Here is a 23,961-nt window from a genome sequence, read left to right as displayed (position 1 = left end):
CCGGCTCAGAGCTCTACTCGGTGCCCTTGGGAAGCCCAAAGCCTCCCAAAGATTTCTGCAGTTTCAGGGGTGTTTATGTCTCAGGGGCACATTTGCTTCCAGCTTCCTACCTTCAGACATCCTGTCTCTGCTCTACTCCTTATGGTCTCAGCAACACAGCTCAAAGCCTTCTGTGATCCTTCCCCTTCTTCCCCCACCCCCTCAAAAAAGAACCCCCAAAATTCAAAACATTCACATAAAGCATTCATGAGCACAGCAGACTTTACTGAAAGGCAGGTGGAGAACAGGAGGGCTTTCCATTCCAAGCATCATCAACAGCCTCACATTGAGCACTGGGCGTCCTTGGCCCTCAAATGGCTTTTGATCATCACAACACAGGAGGACTTCATCTGGCTCAGCATCCCCTTAGTCACCTCCTCAAACCAGTGTTCTGGCTCCTTTCTCTCATCTCCCTTCTTAACTATCCTTTCCCTCTGCCCAACCTCTTACGAATGAAGCAAATTCTGCCCCTTGCTTCGTGTGGCGCAGTTTAGCCATTTTTATTGTGGCCTCATTCCTGCCCTCAAGTTCCCACCCTCCACTCCCCGCCTCCCTGGTTTACCAAGACATGTTCGCAAAGACAAGTCCCTCCTTAAGAAGAATTCTGGTGCCAGCTGCTGAGGCCACAAGTTTCACATCTTGGTGTGCCTCTGTCTTCCCCAAGTAAGTTCCTTGAGGTAGAAATTGTCTCAATCAACCCTTCCAGTGCTCAGCACAATGTCTTATATATAATAAACACTCCAAAAAGTGCACTAAAATAAAATTACCTCTTCAATGTGAAAGTACAGTGTGAATTAAAAATAAAAACCAGTATTTCTGTCTTAAGAATCACAGAAGGGGCCCACTGGAATACCCGAAGTGTGACTCATTCAACATACTCTTACTAATGACACTCCTTGTATATTTTTAATAAAATGGGGCCACCTCAAACCCTCCCTTAAAATACAGTAGCATCTGTTTAACTGAATGTTAGCAATTCTAGAGGAGAGCAGAAATAAATTGAAGGTCATGACAGCTGCAACGAATCAAAATGAAACGTAGGCTTTCATTGTTCTTAATAACCATCCAAATGTCTTTATGACAGTCATGACAGGGAAAGAATTTTGCTTAAATGGAACAGATCGATCATCTGAGGAAGTGAACTGTAACAGAATAAAGGGGCTATTTTTAGTTCACTCCTCTCAACTGTATTTTTGTATTACACCTCCCAAAATTAGGCCTGCTGACGGAGGCTATACGTAATCAGAGTGGTGTAGGCAACCACTGCTTCTGCAAAGTGATATATATCCCCATCCACTGTTCGTCCTTTGCACTGATGGATCTCTGCCTCCTTGGCATCTCGGTTAAGCCAATCCCACACGCTAAGGAAGGGGCTCCAGCCCTGCTCAGAGAAAGGACATTTAAAGACCATCAGGCTACTGGCAACTGTTCTTCTCTGAGGCTGAAGACTGTTCAGATGATGAAGCATCTGGAAGTCACAGTACTCTTTAAGGAATAGAATATCAATATAGGCAACAAACATCAACGGCCTTTGATGCTCCAGCTACTAATCTGCTTCTAGTATATTTAATTTCATCTTAAGAACCAATAATACTTGTACTGGCAGAAAATATGACTACATTATATGAATGTAAGACACTGTAAAAAATTAATAAACATTTTTTTAAATCACATTTTAAAAATTCCACTAATCTTGTACTTATTCTGTTCATTTTGACTAACAATGCCATCAAAGGAATGGTTTTAAAGATGATGAATCTTTAACAAAACACAGAGTTTAAGTCTTGATGAAAAATCTGATGTTGATAGTGGGAGAGGCTGTACATGTGCGGGGGCAGGAGGTATAAGGGAATTCGCTGTACTTTCCACTCAGTTTTGCTGTGAACCTAAAACTGCTTTAAAAAATAAAGTCCATTTTAAAAAATCAAATCACATACACATACACAGATATATTCCAGTGTTTATGTGGAAATATTTTAAAGAAAATCATAATATTAAAACACTCCAGTCATCGAAGTCACGGGGTAGGGGGTGAAGGGAGGATGGAAGCCCCAGATAACACCAATGGCAAACAGCTGGTCCCCAGGAGCTGGCGATCTGGAAAGCGTGTTTTATCATTGAATCGGTGGATGCCTGCATAGCGCTTTTTGATTTGTTAGCAAATGAATTAGACAGCTGGTAACCCAGAAAAAACATCTGTAGAAGCCAAGTACTGTGGAAAGGATTTAGGAAAAGTTTGTGGAAGCAGAATTTTAAGCAATGGCTGTGTCAGCTTTTTGTAGAATGTTGTGGAGCATAATGAAATAAAAATGAAGAAAAATAAATTCATGTATTTATATTTTTCTCAAATAATTGGAAAAAATGGTACCACAATTCTTTTTGAAAGAGAAACAACTTGGTTTAGTTTCTGAAATGCTGGCTTATGAGGGAGCAAAGTTTAATTGCACTATTACAGAGCCAGGACAAGGGTAAGGTGAGAGAGGCACCTAGGGTGCAGAATGAGGAAATGTGTAAGTGCCCAGAGTGAATGCCCTCGGCGCCTCCTGCTCTGTCTCCACTCAGGTGATGCAGGCAGCCGTTTTAGCCTGATCCCTTAATGACTAAGGTCTGTTATCACTTAGTTCTGGCTCAAACTATACTCTTTATTCTTTGCTGCAATGCATGCATATTACTTTGTATTCTTATCTTTTCATTGTCATATCTGAGGGTTGAGACCAATGTTCTTCACTGATTTGGGAATCCCACAGCTAGCATAATGATTTGCAAAAAAATCAGCCATTAGAGTAATTTATGTCTACTGACCAGTAGATTTTAAGATTAATTAACGAAATGTGATGAAAGTAAAAAAAAAGAATTACTCCTCAAACTTCTGCTGCTGCCCATGAGGTTCTTACATGATATGTATCCTATCCCATCAACCTTCTGCCAAAAGGAATGATCCCATTTTCTATTAAGAACCAGTGATCCGACAAGGCAAAGTAAATAAGAATCACAAAAAAGCAAATAGAATATCTAAACTGATAATGACTTTATTTTACTGGTTTTTAAAGATTTTATTTATTTTATTTTTTCCCCCCAAAGCCCCAGTGGATAGTTGTGTGTCGTAGCTGCACATCCTTCTAGTTGCTGCATGTGGGACTCGGCCTCAGGATGAACGGAGAAGTGGTGCCTCAATGCGCACCCGGGATCCGAACCCGGGCCGCCAGCATCGCAGCGTGCGCACTTAACCACCAAGCCACAGGGCCGGCCCTATTTTACTGGTTTTTAAAGAGAGAATCATCAAGTGTTTTATTTCTCAGAATTTTAAAGTAAGAAGGAAACTTAAAGTTATTTATTAAGTATGACCAATATTTGGAGGGGGACAACAGTTTTTAAGGATAGATAAGGGAGCCAGACAATAGGGAGAGGGAAGCGGAAGAACGAACAAAGGAAGGAGAAACATGTCTAACCACCACTATACATATGAGTGAAGGGGGGAGTGTGTGTTTACAGGGGGAGACAGATAAGTAAAGTCTGTGAGGGAGAGATCTATATCTATATCTACATCCATTTTTACATACATATGAGAAACACACAAAAGAAGGCATATTGAGAGACAGAGTCGCTAGATAAAATACAGGATGCCCAGTTAAATTTGATTTTCACATAAACAAGAAATAATTTTTTAGTATAAGTATATCCATATTTGCTACCTACTTACACTAAAACATTTATTTGTTTTAGTTGTTTAAATAATTTAGTTTGTTTAGTAGTTTAACGGAAATTCAAGTTTAACTGGGCATCTTATATTTTTATTCCCTAACTGGCAACAGAGAGAAATAATAAAGGGAAAGTAGAGTGAGAAAAAGTGAAAGAGATAAAAAAAGGGAAGGAGTAAGATGATTTGTTAAAAAATGGATTAACATTCCCTTCTTGTGGTTTCCCTGGTACCATTAAAGGCTTTAAAGCCTGTGTACTTTTGTAAGTACAGGTCTACACTGGGACCTCCGGAGGCTTAGCCTGGGTCTATGCATCCCCTTGAGGCAGAACTGAGCCCCATCATTCCAGCAAGCATCGTTTAGTAACAGGGAGGCCCCGAGAAGGGCGTCAAGAGCTGCAGTGTGGCATGGGAGCAGAGCAATTTGCTTTGTGATGGCTGAAAGATCATCCTATAACAGACGCTAATGATCTAAGATTGCAAGGAATAGACACAACTCTCCATATAAGCTTCTAGAAATAGAAGTCATCTGTCCATTGATTCTGAAATGCATTATTCCTGCAGCACACTCAGCAGTTTATGTCATTAGAAGCAAAGGCCTCAAAGGCCTTTAAACAAGGTCCTACAGACAGAAGGCCCTTTCTAATCAGAGATCTTGTGTTTTTCTAAACAGCAAACAAAATAAGACAAAACAGAAGAAGTAAGAATAAGACCAAAAAAAGCACAAAAACTTGGAGGGAAGGATGTGCATATGCAGCAGGAGAGTGAAGATACAAGGTGCAGATTCTGTCGGGGGATGCCTAACGCCGGAACTAGATTTGCCCCGAGTGCTCTTTCCTCAAGACGTAAAGGAGTAGCCGAGAGAACAGAAGCTGGGACGTCACTGAGCTGATGGAGCTGGTTAGTGGTTTCTACACTGGCCTACTAATAAAGGCATTATGTATTCATTTGCTAGGGTGGCCATAACAAAGTACCACAGCCTGGGTGGTTTAAACAACAGAAATTTATTTTCTCACAGTCCTAGAGGCTAGAAGTTCAAGATCAAGCTCCCTGTCTCCACGTGGTCTTCCCTGTGTGTGTGTCTGTGTCCTAACCTCCTCTTATACAGACACCAGTCATGTTCAATTAGGGCCCACCCTAACGACCTCATTTAACCTTACTTTCCTCTTTAAAGATCCTGTCAGTCACATTCTGAGGTACTGGGGGTTAGGACTTCAACATATGAATTTGGGGCGGGTGGAGATACAATTCAGCCCATAACATGTTGGGTCTGCGACTTGGTGTCAAGGCTGTATAGCCATAACCCTCCTCCCATTACTGGGTACCTCCAACATTTACCAAATGGAACTTGGTAATTGTGAACAAGCCACCTGGCTCAGGTCAGTTCTGCCTCAGGGTCCTCCGCACACCTCAGAGGGTCTGAGTTCCTCATATGTAAAACAGGACATCCAATTTTACCCTGACCCATTTTAACAGTGTCTCAAGGTCAAACGGATGTTAAAGTTAGTCTACATGTTGCCACATAGTGTTATCCGTAATAAAACAATAATACCAATAATTACTGGTAGATGTTAATATCGCATATCAAAATGCCACACTCCATATTTTAGCTTCCAATTTCATCTCACTGAGGATTAAAAAACTGAGCCACAGCTGAAAATTCTTTTGAGGGCCTCAGAATAGTGTTCTATAAATATAGAGAAAATTCTGGGAGGAGTGCATATCTGGTGCAACCTTTTAAGTTCTTTTTATGCTGATGTCACCATCAGCAGGTGGCTTGGCTGTGTAACATGAGCTTTGGCGTCACCAGTGAAGCCCAGGGAGGGTGCAGTCTCATTCACTGAACACGAATTTCCTGAGCAGCTCCCAAGGCCAGGCACGACACTTGGCAGTGCTCATTCCGTGAAGGGCGAGGCTGGCATGATGGATCTCCAATCTCCATCCTTAGGGAGTTCATCCACATGCAGTGAAGACAGGTGATAAACAAATCACGTGAAGTGTAATGGTGTTTAAACTTGGCGAGATGCTTCCCAGACATGAATGCAGCAATGAAATGTGAGCTTTTGTTTTATAACGAGTTCATATGAATTCTAAAGCCAGGACAGTGTTAGTAAAAGGAAAAAGAGCATCCATATGCACAATAACAACACCGACTAACACTTTTACGGTTATCTCCTGCTAAGCAATTTGCATGTATTAATTCATTTAGTCTTTACATCAACCGTAATGAAGTAGATAGTGTTTTAATAGAGAACAAAACTAAGGCACAGAAAGTTTTAAGTAATTTGCCCAAAGCCACACATTTGCAGGATAGGAACACAGGGAGTCTCGCTCAGAAGTCTTAACCACCACGCTACATTACCTCTAAAAAAAGGGGCCCCATCAGTCATGCAAAGGGCCCTGTGGAAATCAAAATGTGAGCAGTACTATCAGAGAAGGCCATTCTGCCAGTCCTGCTCTCAGGCCTCCTAACACTGGCTGCCTTGGGGTTTTAGGGGATGTCCCAGGCATCTCTGCCATAACCACAGCCCTGGAGGTGATGTGGTGCAAGGGACAGAATGCAGGCGAAGGAGTACAAAGACTCTACCAGCTGTGTGACTCTGAGCACGTACTTAACCTCACTGGGCCTCGGCTTCTTCCTCTATGAATCTGCGATGACCACAGCAGATGCTGCTGGTGCCCCATGCATTATCTGCTCAGCCCATCATCCCAGAGGCTGACCAGACAGTTCCCGTGTGCTAACCGCTGGTTGGTCTCTGCAGAGGGAATTCCCTAGAGGTGAATGCAGCGCCTGCAGGACTGTGCCAGTGCGGGACAGTGACAGGAGCTGGTGGATAAGAACCCCAGCCCCGCGCTCTGCAATGGCACAACTCCACGCAGGCTCTACAGTCTCTCGGGGCCCCCTGCAGGATGGAGCTCCAGTTCCCACACACCTTTCACTTGTTTTCCTTCCTCCTCTATCTCACTTCCTCACTCCCTTGCCAGGGCTTCTGGGAATCACCTCCCGAATAAACTACTTGCACCCGAACACCTGTCTCAAAGTCTACTTTTCGGGGAACCCCAAGTTAGACAATGATTTTATCTATCTCACAGAAGTGAGGAAAGATCCAATGAGACTCTATGGGAAGGTGTGTGTTAAACTGTCTACAGTAGTATGTTAAAGGATCACTATTTTGAGTAATAATACAAAGGTACTATTATAATTGCCATGGAGACGTTTCCATGCCAACAAGCGACTTTGGATGCACCTCTCCTTTTTCCAGCGTTGTCCTCCCAACGTGAAACTCAGCCTTAGTCTCGGGTCTATGGCAGAAACCCCGAGTTCAGGGTAGGGAGCAGCTATATTTAGCAGCATAGAACCAGAGGTTTGGTGAAATGCACTGACTCCTCAAGTAGAGAGGGTAAGGGGCTGTCACCTGAAGGGGACAACATTCGAGAAGTTACGGTGGGTCAGGGGGCCCTGAGGGTTAGTGCTCTGGACGTCAAAGCAGAGAACAAGAAAACTTGGCACTTGGGTGATTCTTGCTGGTCTTGGTTCTCCTGGGGTCTGGGCCTTCAAGTAACACGTTCCAGAATAACGTGTCCTGTTACAGCTGCCATATATCCATTCATTTCACCTCAGAGCTAAACCAAGGATGCGTGTGTTGTGTGTGAGTGGAGAGTTTGCATAAAGAATCTCGCTGGTTCCTCATACCTGCCCAAGGAAGCTGGTGTGGTGTGGTCACGTCCTCTCTTCTCCCCTTACCCTGCCCCCCCCACCCATCTTGCACCCTAGAATCCAGACTTTGAAGAACATGTTTAAAGCTTTAGAACAGCTTTTCTAACAACAATTAAATTGAAACAGAACAAAAGCAAAATGAAATAAAAAGGAAATCAACAGCAGCTCCATCTCTCTCCCTATAGGACTGTCCCCCACGATGCAGCCTGAGAAGTGAAGGACAGAGAAGTCCAAGGTCACACAGAGGGCACAGGTGAGGCACAGGCATGTGGCTGGTCTCGCCAACAGACTTCACCTCCATGTGCCAGAGTGCAGCAGGAAGGAACGCCACTGAACTTCATGAAGTTCACTGAGCGTTCCAGGCCAATCACTTGATTACTGCTCTTATCCAAGCCAAAGAGACCAAGTCTGGCCCCGTTACTAATGGAAAACATATCTGCCTCAACCAGAAAACTGTATTATTCATGTTAACATAAGTTAATGGAGGGAGCGAGTGGTTTTGAATGGCCCCGGTAGAAGCAGCAGCCACGGTTTTTCCCAGATGAGGGTCAGGAATTGATGATTCAATGAAATATTTGGTCAAAAAAGGAAGAGGAGGTTGGACTAAAGTGATGGCCCCAAGAAGGCAAAGAGGAGCTGATGTATGAGTTTGCAGCCTGCTGAGAAATTACTGGAATGGAAATTGGAAAACCAGTGCGCCAAGGAGAAAATCTTGGACACCAGGAAATGACCCTCACCTCTTGCCCTGGAGAGCCCCAGGGAAAAGGGAAATCGCCGACCTCTGTTTCCCCACCCTAGTCTCAGTGTCCTCCCGAGGGCAGCCTTTCCTGGCACAGAAACAGAAGGCTCCTTATCAAACCCCACTAAGATGAGTGGAACTGACAGCTAGGGAGGGCTTGGCAATAGTTGAATGTGACGCAGAAGGGTTTACCGTACTCCTGGAGAGAACAGTGTGACACCCAGTGAGGCTGCGCTCTGAGCCAGGCGTGGGGGATGGGGTGGAGGGGCTGCTGCTAACAGAATGGCGCACTAGTCTGTGTCGGGCACTGGGCCGATGTTTTCAAAGCATCACTTCAATTAATTCCTTTACCATCCCATAGAGTACTATTATTTCCATTTCACAGGTGAGGAAACGAGTTCTAAAGTGATTTGCCAAGTTCTAGTAGTCAGGTTCTATCTGACATGGAAGCCTGGAGCCTTCCCTTCCCAGCTCAGGTGTGCTCCCACACACCGAGGCCATACAGGTATGCCCAGTAGGCACAGTGCTCCTCCCCCCTCGAATCGCTGTTATTATTGGTGGTGACTCTCTACTTTTCCCCATCCCAATCCTAGCTTTCTGCAGCGATTCTTAAGGGGGAAAAAAGGGTGGCATGCTCCCCTGGGTGGGTCCAGATCTCCACGTGGCCTTTGGAGAAGTGAGCCAAGGCACGCCACATTTCCAGTAAGTCTCTTTCCCTTAGCAACTGGCTTTTTTTTTTAAAAATCCTTTCTGTTGGATACAACAATGTGCTTTTGGGGCATACTTTTTAGCAATAGTTGTGAATTAATGGCAAAAAAAGTAACTCAAGGACCAGCCCTCAGCTGTGTTTGCACAAGGGGCCCTGGAGCTAAAGGAATGGGTTTTGCTGGGCCAGTGCCCTGTGTACAGAGCCTAGAGGGGCAGCTGTGCTCCCCTCCTTTCATAGGTCTGACCCCCAGCATGGTTGTACTATTTTTTCTTCTAGTCAAACCAATAATAGTTTCCAGAAAAATCTGACAGTCTGCGATGCCAAAAGGGTAAAAGTCTATTTCACAGTTGTGAGGTTTAAAGAAGTCCTGTGATCTGGCTTCTTGAGAATCACTGTTCACCTGCTCATGAACCCATAAGGTTTTTTCAAAGCCATAATGCTTCCAAGCTATCTCCACGTCCAAAGATTTTGCTTCAGAGTTGGTTTTAAAGCTCCTTTCCCCTCACCACTCTCTGAAATCCTTCAGCAATATAATCACAAGAGGCATTTAATCAGAGAGGAGAGAATGTCGAAGGTGACAATTCTTCCATGTCTGGGTGACCTTGGTGTTGACATGCATTGCCAGCTGGGAAAGTTTTGCTTTAATAATTCCCACAGTCCTCTGTGCTTTGTCAGAAGAGAAAACACCAGCTCGTGCTAGGTGTCCTTGTACCGGGGGAAGAGAACAGTAAATGCAACAGTTTCACAAACCACTGTTATCTGGTGTTGGCACTAGGTCTCAAGGTTTATTTAAATAAAAAGTAGCGAGGGAGACTGTGATGGCCGGCCTCACAGCTTCTCTGACATTCTCATTCAAAGTCACTTGTATCAATTCTCAGATTTTTTGTGAAAAAACCCAAACCATTCCATAAATCAGCTCAATGCTCAGAGATGACACCTCTGTTGTAGGGAAGTGGTGCTAAAAATCTTAACATTAATCCCTAGAAAAACAGGAGGCAGATTACATGGGCGGAGGAGGTAACAGAGAATTTCAAGCAGACGTTCTGTGCCTACATGGGTCTTATTTTTTAAAATTAAAATACATGTAATATTTGCTCTCAAACATCCATCTGAATTAATGAAAGCATGCTACATAACTCCCTCCTTGGTTATGCTAAATTATTTCTATTTTGCATATTTTGAGGTTGTTGATGTCCATTAAAAATTTTTTATTATGGAAAATTAACATACACAAAAGCTGGGTAGTATAATGAGCCCCCATGTACCATCATCCAGCTTCAACAATTATCAACTCACAGCCAATCTTGTTCCATCTTTACCCGGACCTGCTTTTCCTCTCCAAATCCCTGCTTATTAAAAATATATATCCATGGGGCCAGCCCGGTGGAATAGTGGTTGGTTTCATGCACTCTGCTTCGGTGGCCCAGGGTTTGCAGGTTCGGATCCCGGGTGTGGACCTACACACCGCTTATCAAGCCATGCTGTGGCAGGCGTCCCACATATAAAGCAAGGAAGATGGGCACGGATATTAGCCCAGGGCCAATCTTCCTCAGTAAAAAGAGGAGGATTGGCAACAGACGTTAGCTAAGGGCAAATCTTCCTCACACACACACACACAAGAGAAATATATATATACATCCAACATTGTATGGTATAAAAGGAAAGAGCTCTTTAAAATGTAACAGCAGTATGATTATATAAAATTAACTATAATTTCTTTTTATTAAACCAATATCCTATCAGTGTTCAAATTCTCTTGGTCAGTAGATGTTTAAACGAAAGTTTCAGCCAGGCAGAGAAAGACCAAGCCATAGTATTTGAATCTCAGCATCCTGGAGTTGCCACAAGGCTCAAAGAACATCTTTCTTTGCTTTAGATAGGAGCTCAGAGCCGGGCAATCTAGAATTCTTTCACAAGCATCACCATTAAACCTTTCAGGGAACGTGTGCCCCTCCCCTCTGCAGCCTCTTGGTCTGCTACTGCCGAAGCTGCCTGTAAAATGACCAAACAGCAGCTGAGAAAACAAAGCCTCCTTTAAATGTTTTAAATATTTGAACCTGGCTGCCATTCCACTGGAGTGGATCCTAAAGGTCACCCCCAGATCTCCCGTCCCTCCTTGCTCACAGTCTTGGTCCCACAGCTGAGGGCTCCTCGCTCCAATCTGTGGCTGATTCCGGGTACCTAGCGCTACACCCGTGGACTTAGGCCACTCAACTCAGTACAAGGCATGAAAGAGGAGAGAAGGCAAACCACGCGGCTCCTCAGCATCATGCTATGGGATCAGGGACCGGCACAGTGGATTTGGAAGCCCTGACAACCTACAGGTCATAACTGCTGCCCACCTGTTTTTGGACTATTTTCAGACTGCTGGCCTGACACCCCTCTTTGAATACTCAGGCTCTTAACCTTGATCTTGACCTCTGGGGTCTGACCTCCTGCCCTGCACTGACCACAGGGGCCTTTGCCCTCAATTTATCAGTCCTGGATCTGGTACTCGCCCCATTGTTTCCTAGTCCCTGGAATAACAGCAGCCACCACTGACTGAGCAGGCACTGCGTAAATACAGCTTCTGTCGCTATCTTATTAGATCCTCACAACAACCTGTGATTCGTGCATTCAATGCATATTTGCCAAACGACTACTACATGCCAGGCCCTGCTCAGGTGTTGAGGATGCAGCTTCTATCGCTATCTTATTAGATCCTCACAACAATCTGTGATTCGTGCATTCAATGCATATTTGCCCAACGACTACTACATGCTAGGCCCTGCTCAGGTGTTGAGGATGCACTGTGAGCAAAACAGACAAAACCCCCTCCCTTCATGGAGCTTCCATGCTACAGGCAGTGTGCCCCAGGAAGCAGCCATTATTATTGCCACTTATAGACGAGAACACTGAGACTCAGAGTTACTACTGATTTGCTTGACATCACATAGGAAGTAAACGGCACAGCAGGGATGCAGTTTCCAATGTGTATGACTCTAAAGCCCACATGTTTTTGTTTTTGTCTTTTAACACACCACATTGCATCATTACGTGCTCCCTGCTGAAACTGACAGCTTGGCATGGCTGAGCGGATGATATTGGACACAAACATGCTTTTACACTCTTGTGATTTAAATCCTGAATGTGGTACAGGTGGAATCCTGCTTCCACCAGCTTGAAAACACATTCAGACTCCTCTATTGTGAACAGACCTTATTAAAATGGAAATCAATTGCTACCGTGTACAAAATGGGTACACTGTTGCTTTCCCTCGGTTTTTAAATGTCTTTATGTAAAGCAAAAGTACATGATCTGTTCTCGTTGGAAACAATAACAAACTGGAATGGGGAGGGTTGTGCCAAAGGACATTTAATGGCTTTTAAAATAATACCTGGGTGTTAACTTCTGCTATCCCTAAATTTGTTACTTCTGATATAACTGCATTTGCTTTATAAAGCATTCTTAGTAAAATGTGAATGTGTTGATGGTGTTCTGACAGGACACAACATAGAATGTGTCTGGCTTTCCAAGCTTAAGCAGGTGGAAGATGTAAAGTCGTGGCTGGTTAGCTCACAGTGGGTTTGCCTTGTGAATTACATCTTCGCTCAACTCACTAGTTCAGGAAGTAATGCTAGGTACTGAGTGCCCACTGTGTGCCTAGTACTGACCTAGGCACAGACTCCGTCTCGGAGTCACTCACTAACTGCTTGCTGGCCCCAAGGTCCTTTCATCCCTTGACTCGTCTGTTCAGGAGAGAGCTCAAAGCATTAGCAAGACACATCCAGTGCCTGATGCTCAGAGAAGCAAGCTTAGGAAGATGAAAGGGGACTAATGCAGAGGACATGAGGGCTCTTTAAAGATGAGACTCCAAGGATCCCACATGTGGGAAACATGTAATGAAGAAGCAACACAAGGTACAAAGTTCCGGTCTGGGAATAACCAGTTGTTGTCTCAGCACTTCTACGACAGAGCAGTGATCGATGACAAGCCCAGCCTTCTCTGGACTCAGGTTCTAAACTCTTCAGAGGCAGAGACTGGGTAATTCTGTGCAGCAAAAGCTCAGTAAATCTGCATGGTGGCTTTACTGTCCCCACTGTGTACCCAGCATCGCTAGCAGCAGAGACCCTGTCTTTTCCGAGCCCATCAACAGCCCAGCTGTAAACAAAAGACAAGGCAAAACTGAGTTCCTTTGCATTGTATCTGCTTCCTTAATGCCGATTCTCTGCTGTTAAACCATGGGTTTTATTCAGAGGGTAACTTGCAAAGGTTTTCCTATTAAAAAGGAGAAAAAACCAACAAACAAGTGGGAGGAAATGATGGAACCATAAAGAAAAAAAGAACAGAGCAATCTAAGGAGGAGGCTTGGGGATACAGGAAGAAATCTGGGAGCTGTGTCCTAGGTGTGGGCAGAGGAAACCATGGACTCTTGGCTTGTAGTTTCAAGCAGTAGGGGCAATCTCTGAGGTGGTCTATATCAGAGGGCAGTTGGTTTAGTGGTTCAGAGCAGGGACTCTGGCACCATTCTGCCAACATTCAAACCATGGCTCTGCCGCTTGCTAGCTATGTGATCCAGGGTAAGTCACTTCCCCCTCTGTGCCTCAGTTAACTATCCACAAAACAAGAATAACAACAGTACCTGCCTCAAAGGGTTACTATGAAGAGTAACTCAATAATGTGCTAAGCACTTAGAACAACACAAAGCATATAGTAAGCACTACATAAGCTTTTCATGCTATAGTCATCAGCTTATTCCCCCTCTACACACATTTGGAAGTAGTAGATCACAGAGCAGTCAGGCTCTCAGAGAGCCTAGGGAGGAATCCAGCCTCCACCACTTACTGGCTGTGTGACACTGGGCCTTAGTAATCTCTCTGGGCCTCAGTTTCCTCATCTGTAAAATGGCACTATCAGTGCCCACCTCACTGGATTGTTGTAAATATGAATTTAGATAATCCACCTTAAGTGCTTAGCGCAGTACCTGGTACATCGGTAGATGCCTGCTATTATTATTGTACATTATTGTTATACGATCCAACTCAGCCAGTTGGTAAACCATCATTCATTCCATTTTCTTTTTCAAAACCTTTTCTTCTCATTATAAAAGTAATAAACGCTCTGTGCAGATATTTGAGAAAACACAGAAGCACACAAAAAAGAAACAGAAATCACCCATTGGGCCCCCAGATAACCAGTGATGCTAATGTGTTCTATCTCCTTACAGTCTTAGTATCTGAGGGCGCAGGAGCGACACGCACACACAGTTTTGTTCTGTTTCATAGAGGTGGGACCACACTACCTACGTGTAGCCTGCTTTTTTCACTTCATGTTACCTTTTCATTAAACATTCTAGGAAACAACTTTTATGGCTGCCAACACCCACTGCAGAGATGCGCTCATGCTCCGAGGGTGCTGGCACCCCTCCCCACTTGCTTGCAGCGTTCTCTGCTCGGTCAGGGCTGGATGTCTGATTGCCAGCAGCAACCTGACATTGGTAGTTCTTTTCCTTTTATGGCAAGAAAGGAAAGAGAATTTAAGGAGACAGGTGACATGGCCCCAAAGATCCCAGGCTCCAAACCTTGGTGGCCCTCCTAAGTACAACAGCGTATACATGAAAAGATAGCCCTGGGGTGGGGGGAACCGTTCCCTGGCAGTTTCCTAGGAATAATTAGTTACACTGTAATTAAGAGATTTCAGAGGCCAAGAGCCAGCAGATTCGGTGTAAAACAAAGCTCTGGTTGGTGATCATCGCTACACAGGTGGCTGCAGCTTTTGAGGATTGTCCTTTGGCCTCCTACCCCAGGGCACCTTCCTGCCACAGCCCTGGGCTCAGACTCTGTGAGTAGCTGAGGCTCCGCTCCTGGGCTCCTATGAAATTTGATAAACGCCTTTAACAAGCGCTCGCAGGCTTTTCTTGCCAAATCCCAGGCATTATTAGTGCGTAATCGCTGCCTCAGGCACCACTGCAAGCCTTTTCCTTTTTGTTCCTGCCGCCCCTCCCACCTCACAGCTGTGAAAAAAGAAACACATTTAAATACCATCCCGAATGGCCCTTTGGAAGTATGAGTGGCAGGTGCTGCCTCACCTCTCTCTCCTACAGACCTGCAAAGCTGGCCTCGTCTTTTCCCTGAAGCAGTGTTACTGCTCGCAGCTGCAAACCGGCAAAGGAGAGAGGGAGAAGCAAGTTTTTTAAATTACTTGAAGACAAAGGTGTAGTTTTGCGAACTGTTAAGCAGAGACCAAGTGTCAATTTAAAACTATCCTAATAGCTTGGCCTAATACAAAAGCCTTCCCCTCGTCCCAGTGGCCGCTGTCAACCCTGGGTAAATGTCCCCAATCCTTCATTAGTGACACTAATCAAAGCACCAGAGTGTCAGGAGAATCTGAGTGACAGTGTTTAAGATTTTTTAAGCCTCTCATTATTCCAAATGCACCAGTAAACATGCAAATTAACTCTTCCAGAATATAGGGTAATATGCAATTCTGCTAAGCCCCCATCCACCTAGCGCCTCCAACTCCTGCATTTTTTCTTTACCACAGCAAACATAAAACTCCAAAAAAGGCTCTCATGGGATTTCAGATACCACTCTGTTTTCTTTCACAGATTGACATGTTTTTCTATACCACATGAGCTCCTGTATCCTAGAGATGGTGGGAAAACTTCCCAATGTAAGCCACAGCTGGTATTTCCTGCCACTGAAAGTCTATCTTGCCCATGAATCATGCAATCCTTAGACTACAAGGAGAAAAATTATCTCACTGTCTCTTGACTGCAAACAAAGACTCTGGCAAACAGTAATGAGGGGACAGAACGACGAGGGGCCACAATATGCTTCTCATTGTAATTTCCCTTCAGCATTTTATTACACATTACCCTCCCACCCATTCCCCATACCCCCCTTCCACCCCCACCCCGAACAGGCAGGCAGAAATATATGGCACTGTGAGTTTGCTTTTCATGGTAAATAAATGATTATCAAGCCAGTTTCCCCTTTCTTTTTAGATAATAGGATATGGCCTCCCCTAGGAGAACTGTTTCCCCCTTTGGATGTTTAAGCTTGAACAGCACATTAGAAAATAATGCTACAAAAATTTACCAATCTACTTTTTAAATAAACACACGTGCTGTGGCCATGACCCTACTGTCAGGCTTTGCCTGGGCAACCCAACTCCAAAGACTTTATCAGCTGGTCAGAGACACACATATCTGCTTCCTCTTGTGTAGACAACATTCTGGGATTGTGGCAAGAAAACAGAAATCACAGGCCCTCAAGGAATTTATTCTCTCATCTTGGACATTACCAAGGGGTCAGAGTAGATGTGAAAAGAAAAGTTCAGTAAAATTCTGCTGCATTTCGAAAATCAAATTCATTGTATTTTCTTTAGTTTTTTTTTAAAGTTACATTCTGTAACCGGAGCAACAATAATAACTTGATTCTAAGTGGACCGATGTACTGTGTATGCAGTTTTAATACTGGTAAGGGATGCAACAAAGGAGTAAAGCTCAAAAGACAGAGGGATGGGGACCAGAACAGAAGGGAAACAAGATGGCAAGAGCTGTCTGCTCTCAGTTAGAGCCTGCTCCAAAACACTGGCAGGCGCCGGTGGTCCTTCTCCCTGTTCCACTCTCATGTTCTTAGAAAAAGAAAAGATGCACATCAGAGAAGAAGAGGAGACGAGGATGGGAGGAGCAGGAAGGAGAGAGGTGAGAGGTGGGAGGGAGAAAAACAACTTTTAGCCCTGGTCTAATCTGAAGATCTTCCAGAGCTAAGGTGAAGTCTGATAGGATGCTTTTCATTACACAGGATCAGATATATCACATAAAATGCCCCCTCCGTGCACAGATTACACATAATAAAACCTGACATGCTGGTCCATGAGCACAGACATTTAAAGTCCTGAACACTGGTTATGAAGAGATTTAACTCCATTTCTTAATCCCTATCTAGAATCCCTAGATATTCATTTATCCATCCATCCATCCATCCATCCATCCATCCATCCATCCATCCATTCACTCAATGAGCATAGTGCCTATTTTGAGCCAGGCACTAGGGACACAAAAGGCCACAAAACATAAAATATGGACCCCAGTCAAATAAAAACAAAATTAAAAGCTGACAACTGCTATGAAGGAGGGGTTTAAAAGCATGTTATAAAAGCCAGTGTGGGATGTGAGGACATGATGCCTCAAGAAAGTGGCATCTGAACTACGATGAGCAGAAAGAGCTGTCCAGGCAGAAGGAACAGTTATGCTTAAGTCCTAAAGTGGGAAGCCTGGGGGGAGAGGCACAGTATAAGGTCTGCGAGGTAGGCAGGGGCCAGATCATGCAGGTGGGGTGGGCTACAGTTAAGAGGGCATGGGGAGTCCTTGAAAGGTGATGCAGGGGAGGGACATGATCTGATGCAAGTGTACTGCTGGGGCTCAGGGAAGGCTTCCCCAAAATATGCCACTCTGGCATATTGACTATTTTGAACTAAAGTTACTTGAGAAACAGCCAGTGCCAAAAGGGCACTCTGACCTTCCTCTCTTTGTCCCCCTAAAAGCAGGAAATAAATCTCCGGTCTGAAAGGTACCTTTCCTGTACCAAAAGGTAGAGAGACATCCTTATCGCTAGAGACAGGGAATTCAGGGCCAAGAAGGCCGTGTAAGCAAATTCTGCTTAGATTCTTCACTAATTAAGTGCCCAAAGCCCACGTTCCTTTGTCTTGTCAATTTCTCACAAATTTATTGTTTTTCTGTCTAAAAAGTATAAAAGCTGCTTGCTTTGGTCATTTCTTCAGGTCCCATTTCTATGAGACCTCTGTAGCTACAAACTAAATTTTTTTTCTCCTGTTAATCTATCTTGTGTCAATTTAATTATTAGACCAGCCAAAAGAACTCAAGAAGGGGAGGGGGAAATTCCCCTCTCCCTGACAATACCAAGATCATTGGCCGCTGCTAATGAAAGGAAGTCTGAATGAAGCCAGCTATCTTGTAGGAGAGGGGTTGGCAAACATTTTCTGTAAAGGGCCAGATAGTAAATATTTTAGGCACTGTGGGCCAAGAGGCAAAATCATGGATGTTATGTAAGTACTATATAACAAAAAAGAAAACAAATTTCCACAAAATTTTTATTGCTGAAATTCAAAATACAATACTAATAATTGAGTATAACTTTAAAAATACAGGTTAACCAGTGAGAAGAATGGAATTGATTTTGGGGGGAATAACAAGTTGTTTAATTGATGTTCTGCCACTGCAGCATAAAAGCAGCCACAGACAATATGTAAATGAACGAGCATGGCTGCGGTTCAATAAAACTTGATTCACAGACTGAAATTTCAGTGTCATATAACTTATTGTGTCACAAAATATTATTTTTCTTTTGATTTTTTTCAACCATTTCAAAATGTAAAAACCATTCTGAGCTCATGGGCTGTACAAAAACTGAACTGTGGGCTCCGCTCTAGTTCGCCAGCCTCTGTTGTAGACGGTCTCATGTGCTGGATGTGTCGAAGTGCTTGCTCAGAGTACATCCATTTTTGGCTCGGTGATGCTGTGTATTTCTTGTTGCATCACAGCAAAAGTTTTGTGATATAACGTCATTCCATTACAGGTGACACTAAGTTTGATCCATTTTAAAGACACATTTTCTCCCTTGTAATTAGAAGTAATCTGTGGGTGATACGGGATCCTGTGAACATCCTGTCCCTCAAAAACCTTTCACTAAGTGGTTTTAGCTTTCATGGATGATCCTTGCCTGAGTCAATCATTACACTGGAAGTTACAAAATAATTTTGATATGATTTTTTTTGTGAGGAAGATCAGCCCTGAGCTAACATCTGTGTCAATCCTACTCTTTTTGCTGAGGAAGACTGGCCCTGAGCGAACATTGGTGCCTATCTACCTCCACTTTATGTGGGACACCACCACAGCATGGCCTGACAAGCGGTGCATTGGTGTGTGCCCGGGGTCCGAACCCTGGCCACCAGCAGTGGAGCACGCGCACTTAACCGCTGCGCCACGGGGCTGGCCCCTTGATATGATTTTTAATGGCTGCCTCATATACCATTTTGTGGATTATATAATTATTTATTTATTGACTCTCCTGGTATTAAAAATTTAGATTGTTTCTTTTCTTTCCTTTTTGGTTGCTATTACAAGTAATGCTTTCATTAATATCTTATAGCTAAACATTTCTGTACATCTATGATTAGTTACTTGAAGTAAATTACTTGAAGTGAAACTGGGTCATAGAGTATATCCATTTTTTAAAGGATTTTGATCAATATTAACAAATTGTTTTAGAGAATTATACCAATTTTTGCTCCCATTAAGAGTTATAAGTGCCTGGTTCCTAACACTCCAGCCAACATTTAAAAAGTACCATCACCAAATTGATAGATGAAAATGTTTTCTCGTTATTTTAATTTGTGTTTATTCAATTGTATTGAGGTTGAAACACTTATATTTCTTCTACCTGGTCATATCTCATGCCCATTTTTCTATTCATCATTTCCATATTGATCTGTAAGAGCTCTTTATACACTAAGGACATTAATTCTTTGCCTTTAATATGCATTGTAAATATTTTTGCCAGATTGTAGAGAAATGTGTTCTAAAAAATATTAAAATTTATATGGTTATTTTCCTCCTAAATTGATCTATTCCTCCATGAGATAAATGCAAAAAAAAAATTAGGAATGGGGGAAGTAATGCAAAAAATTAACCAAACGTAGAATTATTTTTGTTTGTTATGAACTCAAGCATCTTTAAAGAAAAAGAATTCCCTAATGAAATTTAAAATTTTATTATCAGCATTCAAAATTCTCTTTTGATTTTTGTTAGTTATTACATGTATTATATAGTTATTTAATTATGCACAAAATGTGCATTGTTTTTAATCCATCATTCCATATCTACTTTCCATAATCAGCACACCTATAAATGTAATTTTTAATTAACACTATGGCATAATGCAATTTTTAATTAACAGCATGACATAATACACTTCATTTAGTTCTCATAAAACACTTAAGATCTAATTTTTCACTAGAATGAATAGCATTTCTGTGCACATTCTTGTATAAACTCTTTTGGGTTCCTTTAGGGTTAAATTCTTAAGTCAGTCTCAAAAATAAAACTACTCAATTACCAGGGGAAAAAATAGGATACATTCAGGTTTATTGTCTTCTACCAGAGAACATTCCAGAAGGGCTCATTCAACATTTTGAATGAGGTATTTGTGTGTCACCAGCAATGTTTAAAAGCGCTTATTTCCCCAAATTCCCAATGATATGGGTTTTGATAAGTTTATTTATTCCGGCTTAGTTTATGGGTGTATTGTGGTACTTGAAGTTATTATAAGTTGTACTTCTTCAGTGCTAACAAGTCTGTGTAAGAGCCATATGAGAGTTTCATGTATGTTTCCTTCACTTATAAACTGTTGATCTCTTTTATTCATCTCCTTTATCCCTTGTGGGGTCAAATTCAGCAGCAGAACTTCAACACTTATTCCTATTCTTTCTATACATCTGTTAGAGAGCTTTCAGATATAATTCGCATTATGTGCTTTCTTTCCATTCTCTTCAAGAGCAAGGACCAAATTTCAGAAAGGTCTATGTCCCTGGCACTTCAGATATGGCTGGTGTACAAAGCTAATGTCACAGAGTGACATCCCAGGCGTTCACTGTGGCCTGTGGCCAGGTAGCAGGACCTCAGGCCCTCCCTTCACAACCAATACTCTCCATGGTCATGTCATCCATGCATCTGAGGAGAGGAGTGTGCCCCGGGGGAAGATGGCAGGTGAGGCTCTAATCCTGGCTTCTGCTGACTTGGCTCATATCATCCCTAGGCAGCCCTGCGTCTGCGTGCCATATCACCATGGCATCTGTACCTTTCATCTTCCCCTGAAAACAGGAGCTGCGGTTACGTGTTAGACCTCACTCTCTGAAGTGATGTGTGCAGAATGCGGGTGTGAGAAATGCTCCAGGTTTTCCTCAGAGGAAAGGTTTGCTGTAAGCATTAAGCACTGACATTCTAAAACAGTGTGTGTGTGGGGGGTGATTTTGTCCCCCAGGGGACATTTGGCAATGGCTGGGGACATTTTTGATTGTCACAATTAGGGATGCTACTGGCATCTGTGGGTAGAGGCCAGGGATGTTGCTAAACATCCTACAATGCACAAGACAGCCCTCCATGACAAAAATTCTCTGGCCTCAAATGTCAATGGTGCAAAGGTTGAGCACTCCTGCTCTAAAGCAAAAGAACCACCCTCTGTGCCTCTCCTAAACCCAAACCAAACTATTAAACTAAGAGAGAGTATCCGGTAACACAAACTGAAATAGACTGAATTCAGTCTTGTGTAGACAGGGAAATTTCACTTAGAGATTTGTATTTTGTGGTGGCGTTTCCTATGACACTTCTCTTCCTTGGGCTCAGAACCAGGCAACTGAAGCCCAAGCTACCATATTACCATCCAGATTACACACTGGAACTTCACTCTGCAGCACTCCTCACTGGCTGTGCACGTGGGCATGGCCTCTCATCTGAGGTTTCCAGGGAGGTGGAGGAGTCGATTAGAGAGACTTGGGAAGCCTATATCGAGCAGCAGGAATTTAAAGAGAAATTATGTAGACGTCTGCAAATGACGCTAAGGTAGAGGGTGGGAGCTGCCAAGAAATGAAGAAAGAAATACCTAGCCAGGCTGGTTTGGAATCAGACCTTGGAGCCACCAGAGCCAGCTCCCTAAGATGCCACCTGCCATAGGTGCTAGGTGGTGGCTGGTTCTGAACACTTAAAACCTTCTGCTCAAGTGTATTCAAAGCAGCTTATGCTCGACAGTAAACCAGACTGAAAAACAGGTCTTACCGGGGGCGCTGATGGTGGGGGAGGGGGAGGAGCCCCCAGAGGCGGAGGAGGCGGAGGCAGAGGAGGAGGAGGTGGTGGTGGTGGAGGTGGCACTGGCATATGTCACCGTGTGGGTGTCTCTTGCTTATGAATGGTCCCCAGAGAATGGTTTCTGCTCTGAAAAAGAGAAAAGGGATAGTTTTAAACGTGGATGTCTTTATTCGTGCACAGGTAATATATGTCGTGCAGACATACCCATGTTAGAGAGAGTTTCCTTCTTTCACTTCTCCATTCAACCAGTTATTCTTTCAATCAATACTGAGTGCCCACTGTGAGGCAGGCGTTGTGTCAAGTGCTGGAGACTGAGAGAAGGACCCAGATTTTAGAGAGAATTAGGTGATAAAACTCACAAAATTTAGCTATTTATGTCTCAATAAATAGCGACACCTCATTCCGTAACGATTTAAAAAAAAAAAAAATGAATTCTACCTCTTGAGCATTAAACTTTTAGTTTTATCATTTCTGATGCAATTTAAAAATATTCTGCACATACTCCCATTTTCCTAAGCAGAGCAAACAGAATGACATTTAACCTTTTCTAAATGTCACAGGCTCAATGGTACTGATGATGCCAGCCTTGAGCGAGGCTTACAAAGGGCATTAGTCATTTTCCTGCTTCCTCCTCTACTGTCAACTCTTACTTTTCTCGCTCTTCCTGTATTGTTGGTTCTATACAATCATCTGGCCAGGGAGCCTGCCACCTCTCCTCTGCATAGACTTTATATCTAGTTTTTGCTACACAGAGGGCTTTTTGGAACAATTCTGCAAATACAGTTGTTTCAGTTACTACTGTAGGATGTTTAATCTCCAGATAAATGTGTGTGTTTGTGTGTGTGTGTGTGTCTATGTGGACATTTGTCTTAGAACCCATATCAAGACACACTACAAAGGCTTAAAACCCGTACTTATAAAACATCCCACAGTTTACAAGAACGAGGAAAACCCATATGAGAATCTAAAAACAATTTAAGCAGAAACAGAAATTAACCTCAGACTTAGGGATGATTTTGTGTTCCTTCTGTCTCTTTAGTCACTGGAAGGCCAGAATAAGGTCTGTGTCTTTGTTTCTTCAACTTTAAAATCCTATGAAATTTGTATTATTCCATGTTAATATTCTTATCTCCTAGTGGCAAAAAGCAAGTATGTAACATGGTACTCTATTCTTAATATAGTCCACTGGATTTTGCTTACTTAATATATGTTAGTTGTCTTTACATTTTTATATAGCGGCTACTATATAACGGGCTAATCACCTTAATTTCCCTAACAAACCTCTAAGGTCAGTAGTTTATTCCCAATTTTATTAAGGAAAATGACATTCAGAGACATTAAGTAGTTTGCTCAAAGTGACACCCAGCTAGTAACTGGTAGACCTGGGATTGAAACCCAGGCTTATCAGGTTCTACAGTCCAGCCTCTTTTCAATGTAATTTTTGTTTTTACTGTGGTGAAATATACATAACATAAAATTTATCATTTTAACATCTTTAAAGTATACAATTTGGTGGCATTAAGTACATTCATAATGTGCAATCGTCACCACTACCCATTTCCAGAATTTTTTCTTCATCCCAAACAAAAACTCTGTACCCATTAAACAATAATTTCCCATTCCCCCTCCCCCAGCCCCTGGTAACCTCTATTCTACTTTCTGTTACTGTGAATTTGCCTATTCTAGGTACCTCAAATAAGTAGAACCATACACTATTTGTCCTTTTGTATCTGGCTTATTTCACTTAACATAATGTCTTCAAGGTTCGTTCATGTTGTAGCATGTGTCAGAATTTCATTCCTTATTATTCCATTCTATGTATATACCATATTTTGTTTATCCATTCACCTGTTGATGGATACTTGGCTTGCTTCTACCTTTTAGCTATTGTGAATACTACTACTGTGAACACTGGTGTACAAATATCTCTTCAAGATTCTGCTTTCAATTCTTTTGGGCATGTACCTAGGAGTGGAATTGCTGGATCTATGGTACTAGCCTGTTTTCATCAGGGTTAAGAATCCCCTAAAATTGTATAAAAAATTTAAATGGTATAAAATATATTTGTGAGTTCAATTTTGGGGGAAAAGAGTTCATGATAGTTTTCATAAGAGTTCCCAAGAGGTACACGAGCTCATCATTGTAGAAGACCATCAAGCCATGGAGAGTATGGGTTAATTTGTTATAGCTACTA

General features: G+C 42.8%; 1 protein-coding gene across 1 annotated transcript in view; it reads right to left on the bottom strand.

Moving 5' to 3' along the window:
- Positions 1–23,961, bottom strand: part of WIPF3 (WAS/WASL interacting protein family member 3) — a 91,195-nt gene that overhangs the window by 44,118 nt on the left and 23,116 nt on the right. Inside the window, exon 2 of the mRNA XM_087429147.1 lies at positions 21,738–21,893. Coding sequence (XP_087285273.1) covers positions 21,738–21,836 — 99 coding nt within the window. The 5' untranslated portion in view covers positions 21,837–21,893. The remainder of the gene's footprint in view (positions 1–21,737; positions 21,894–23,961) is intronic.

Source organism: Ceratotherium simum, chromosome 1 (genome assembly GCF_057802395.1).
Source record: "Ceratotherium simum simum isolate JZ-2026a chromosome 1, ASM5780239v1, whole genome shotgun sequence".
NCBI classification, from domain to species: domain Eukaryota; kingdom Metazoa; phylum Chordata; class Mammalia; order Perissodactyla; family Rhinocerotidae; genus Ceratotherium; species Ceratotherium simum.
The sequence above is the reverse complement of the archived record's forward strand: the minus strand, read 5'-3'. Positions and strand labels throughout refer to the sequence as shown.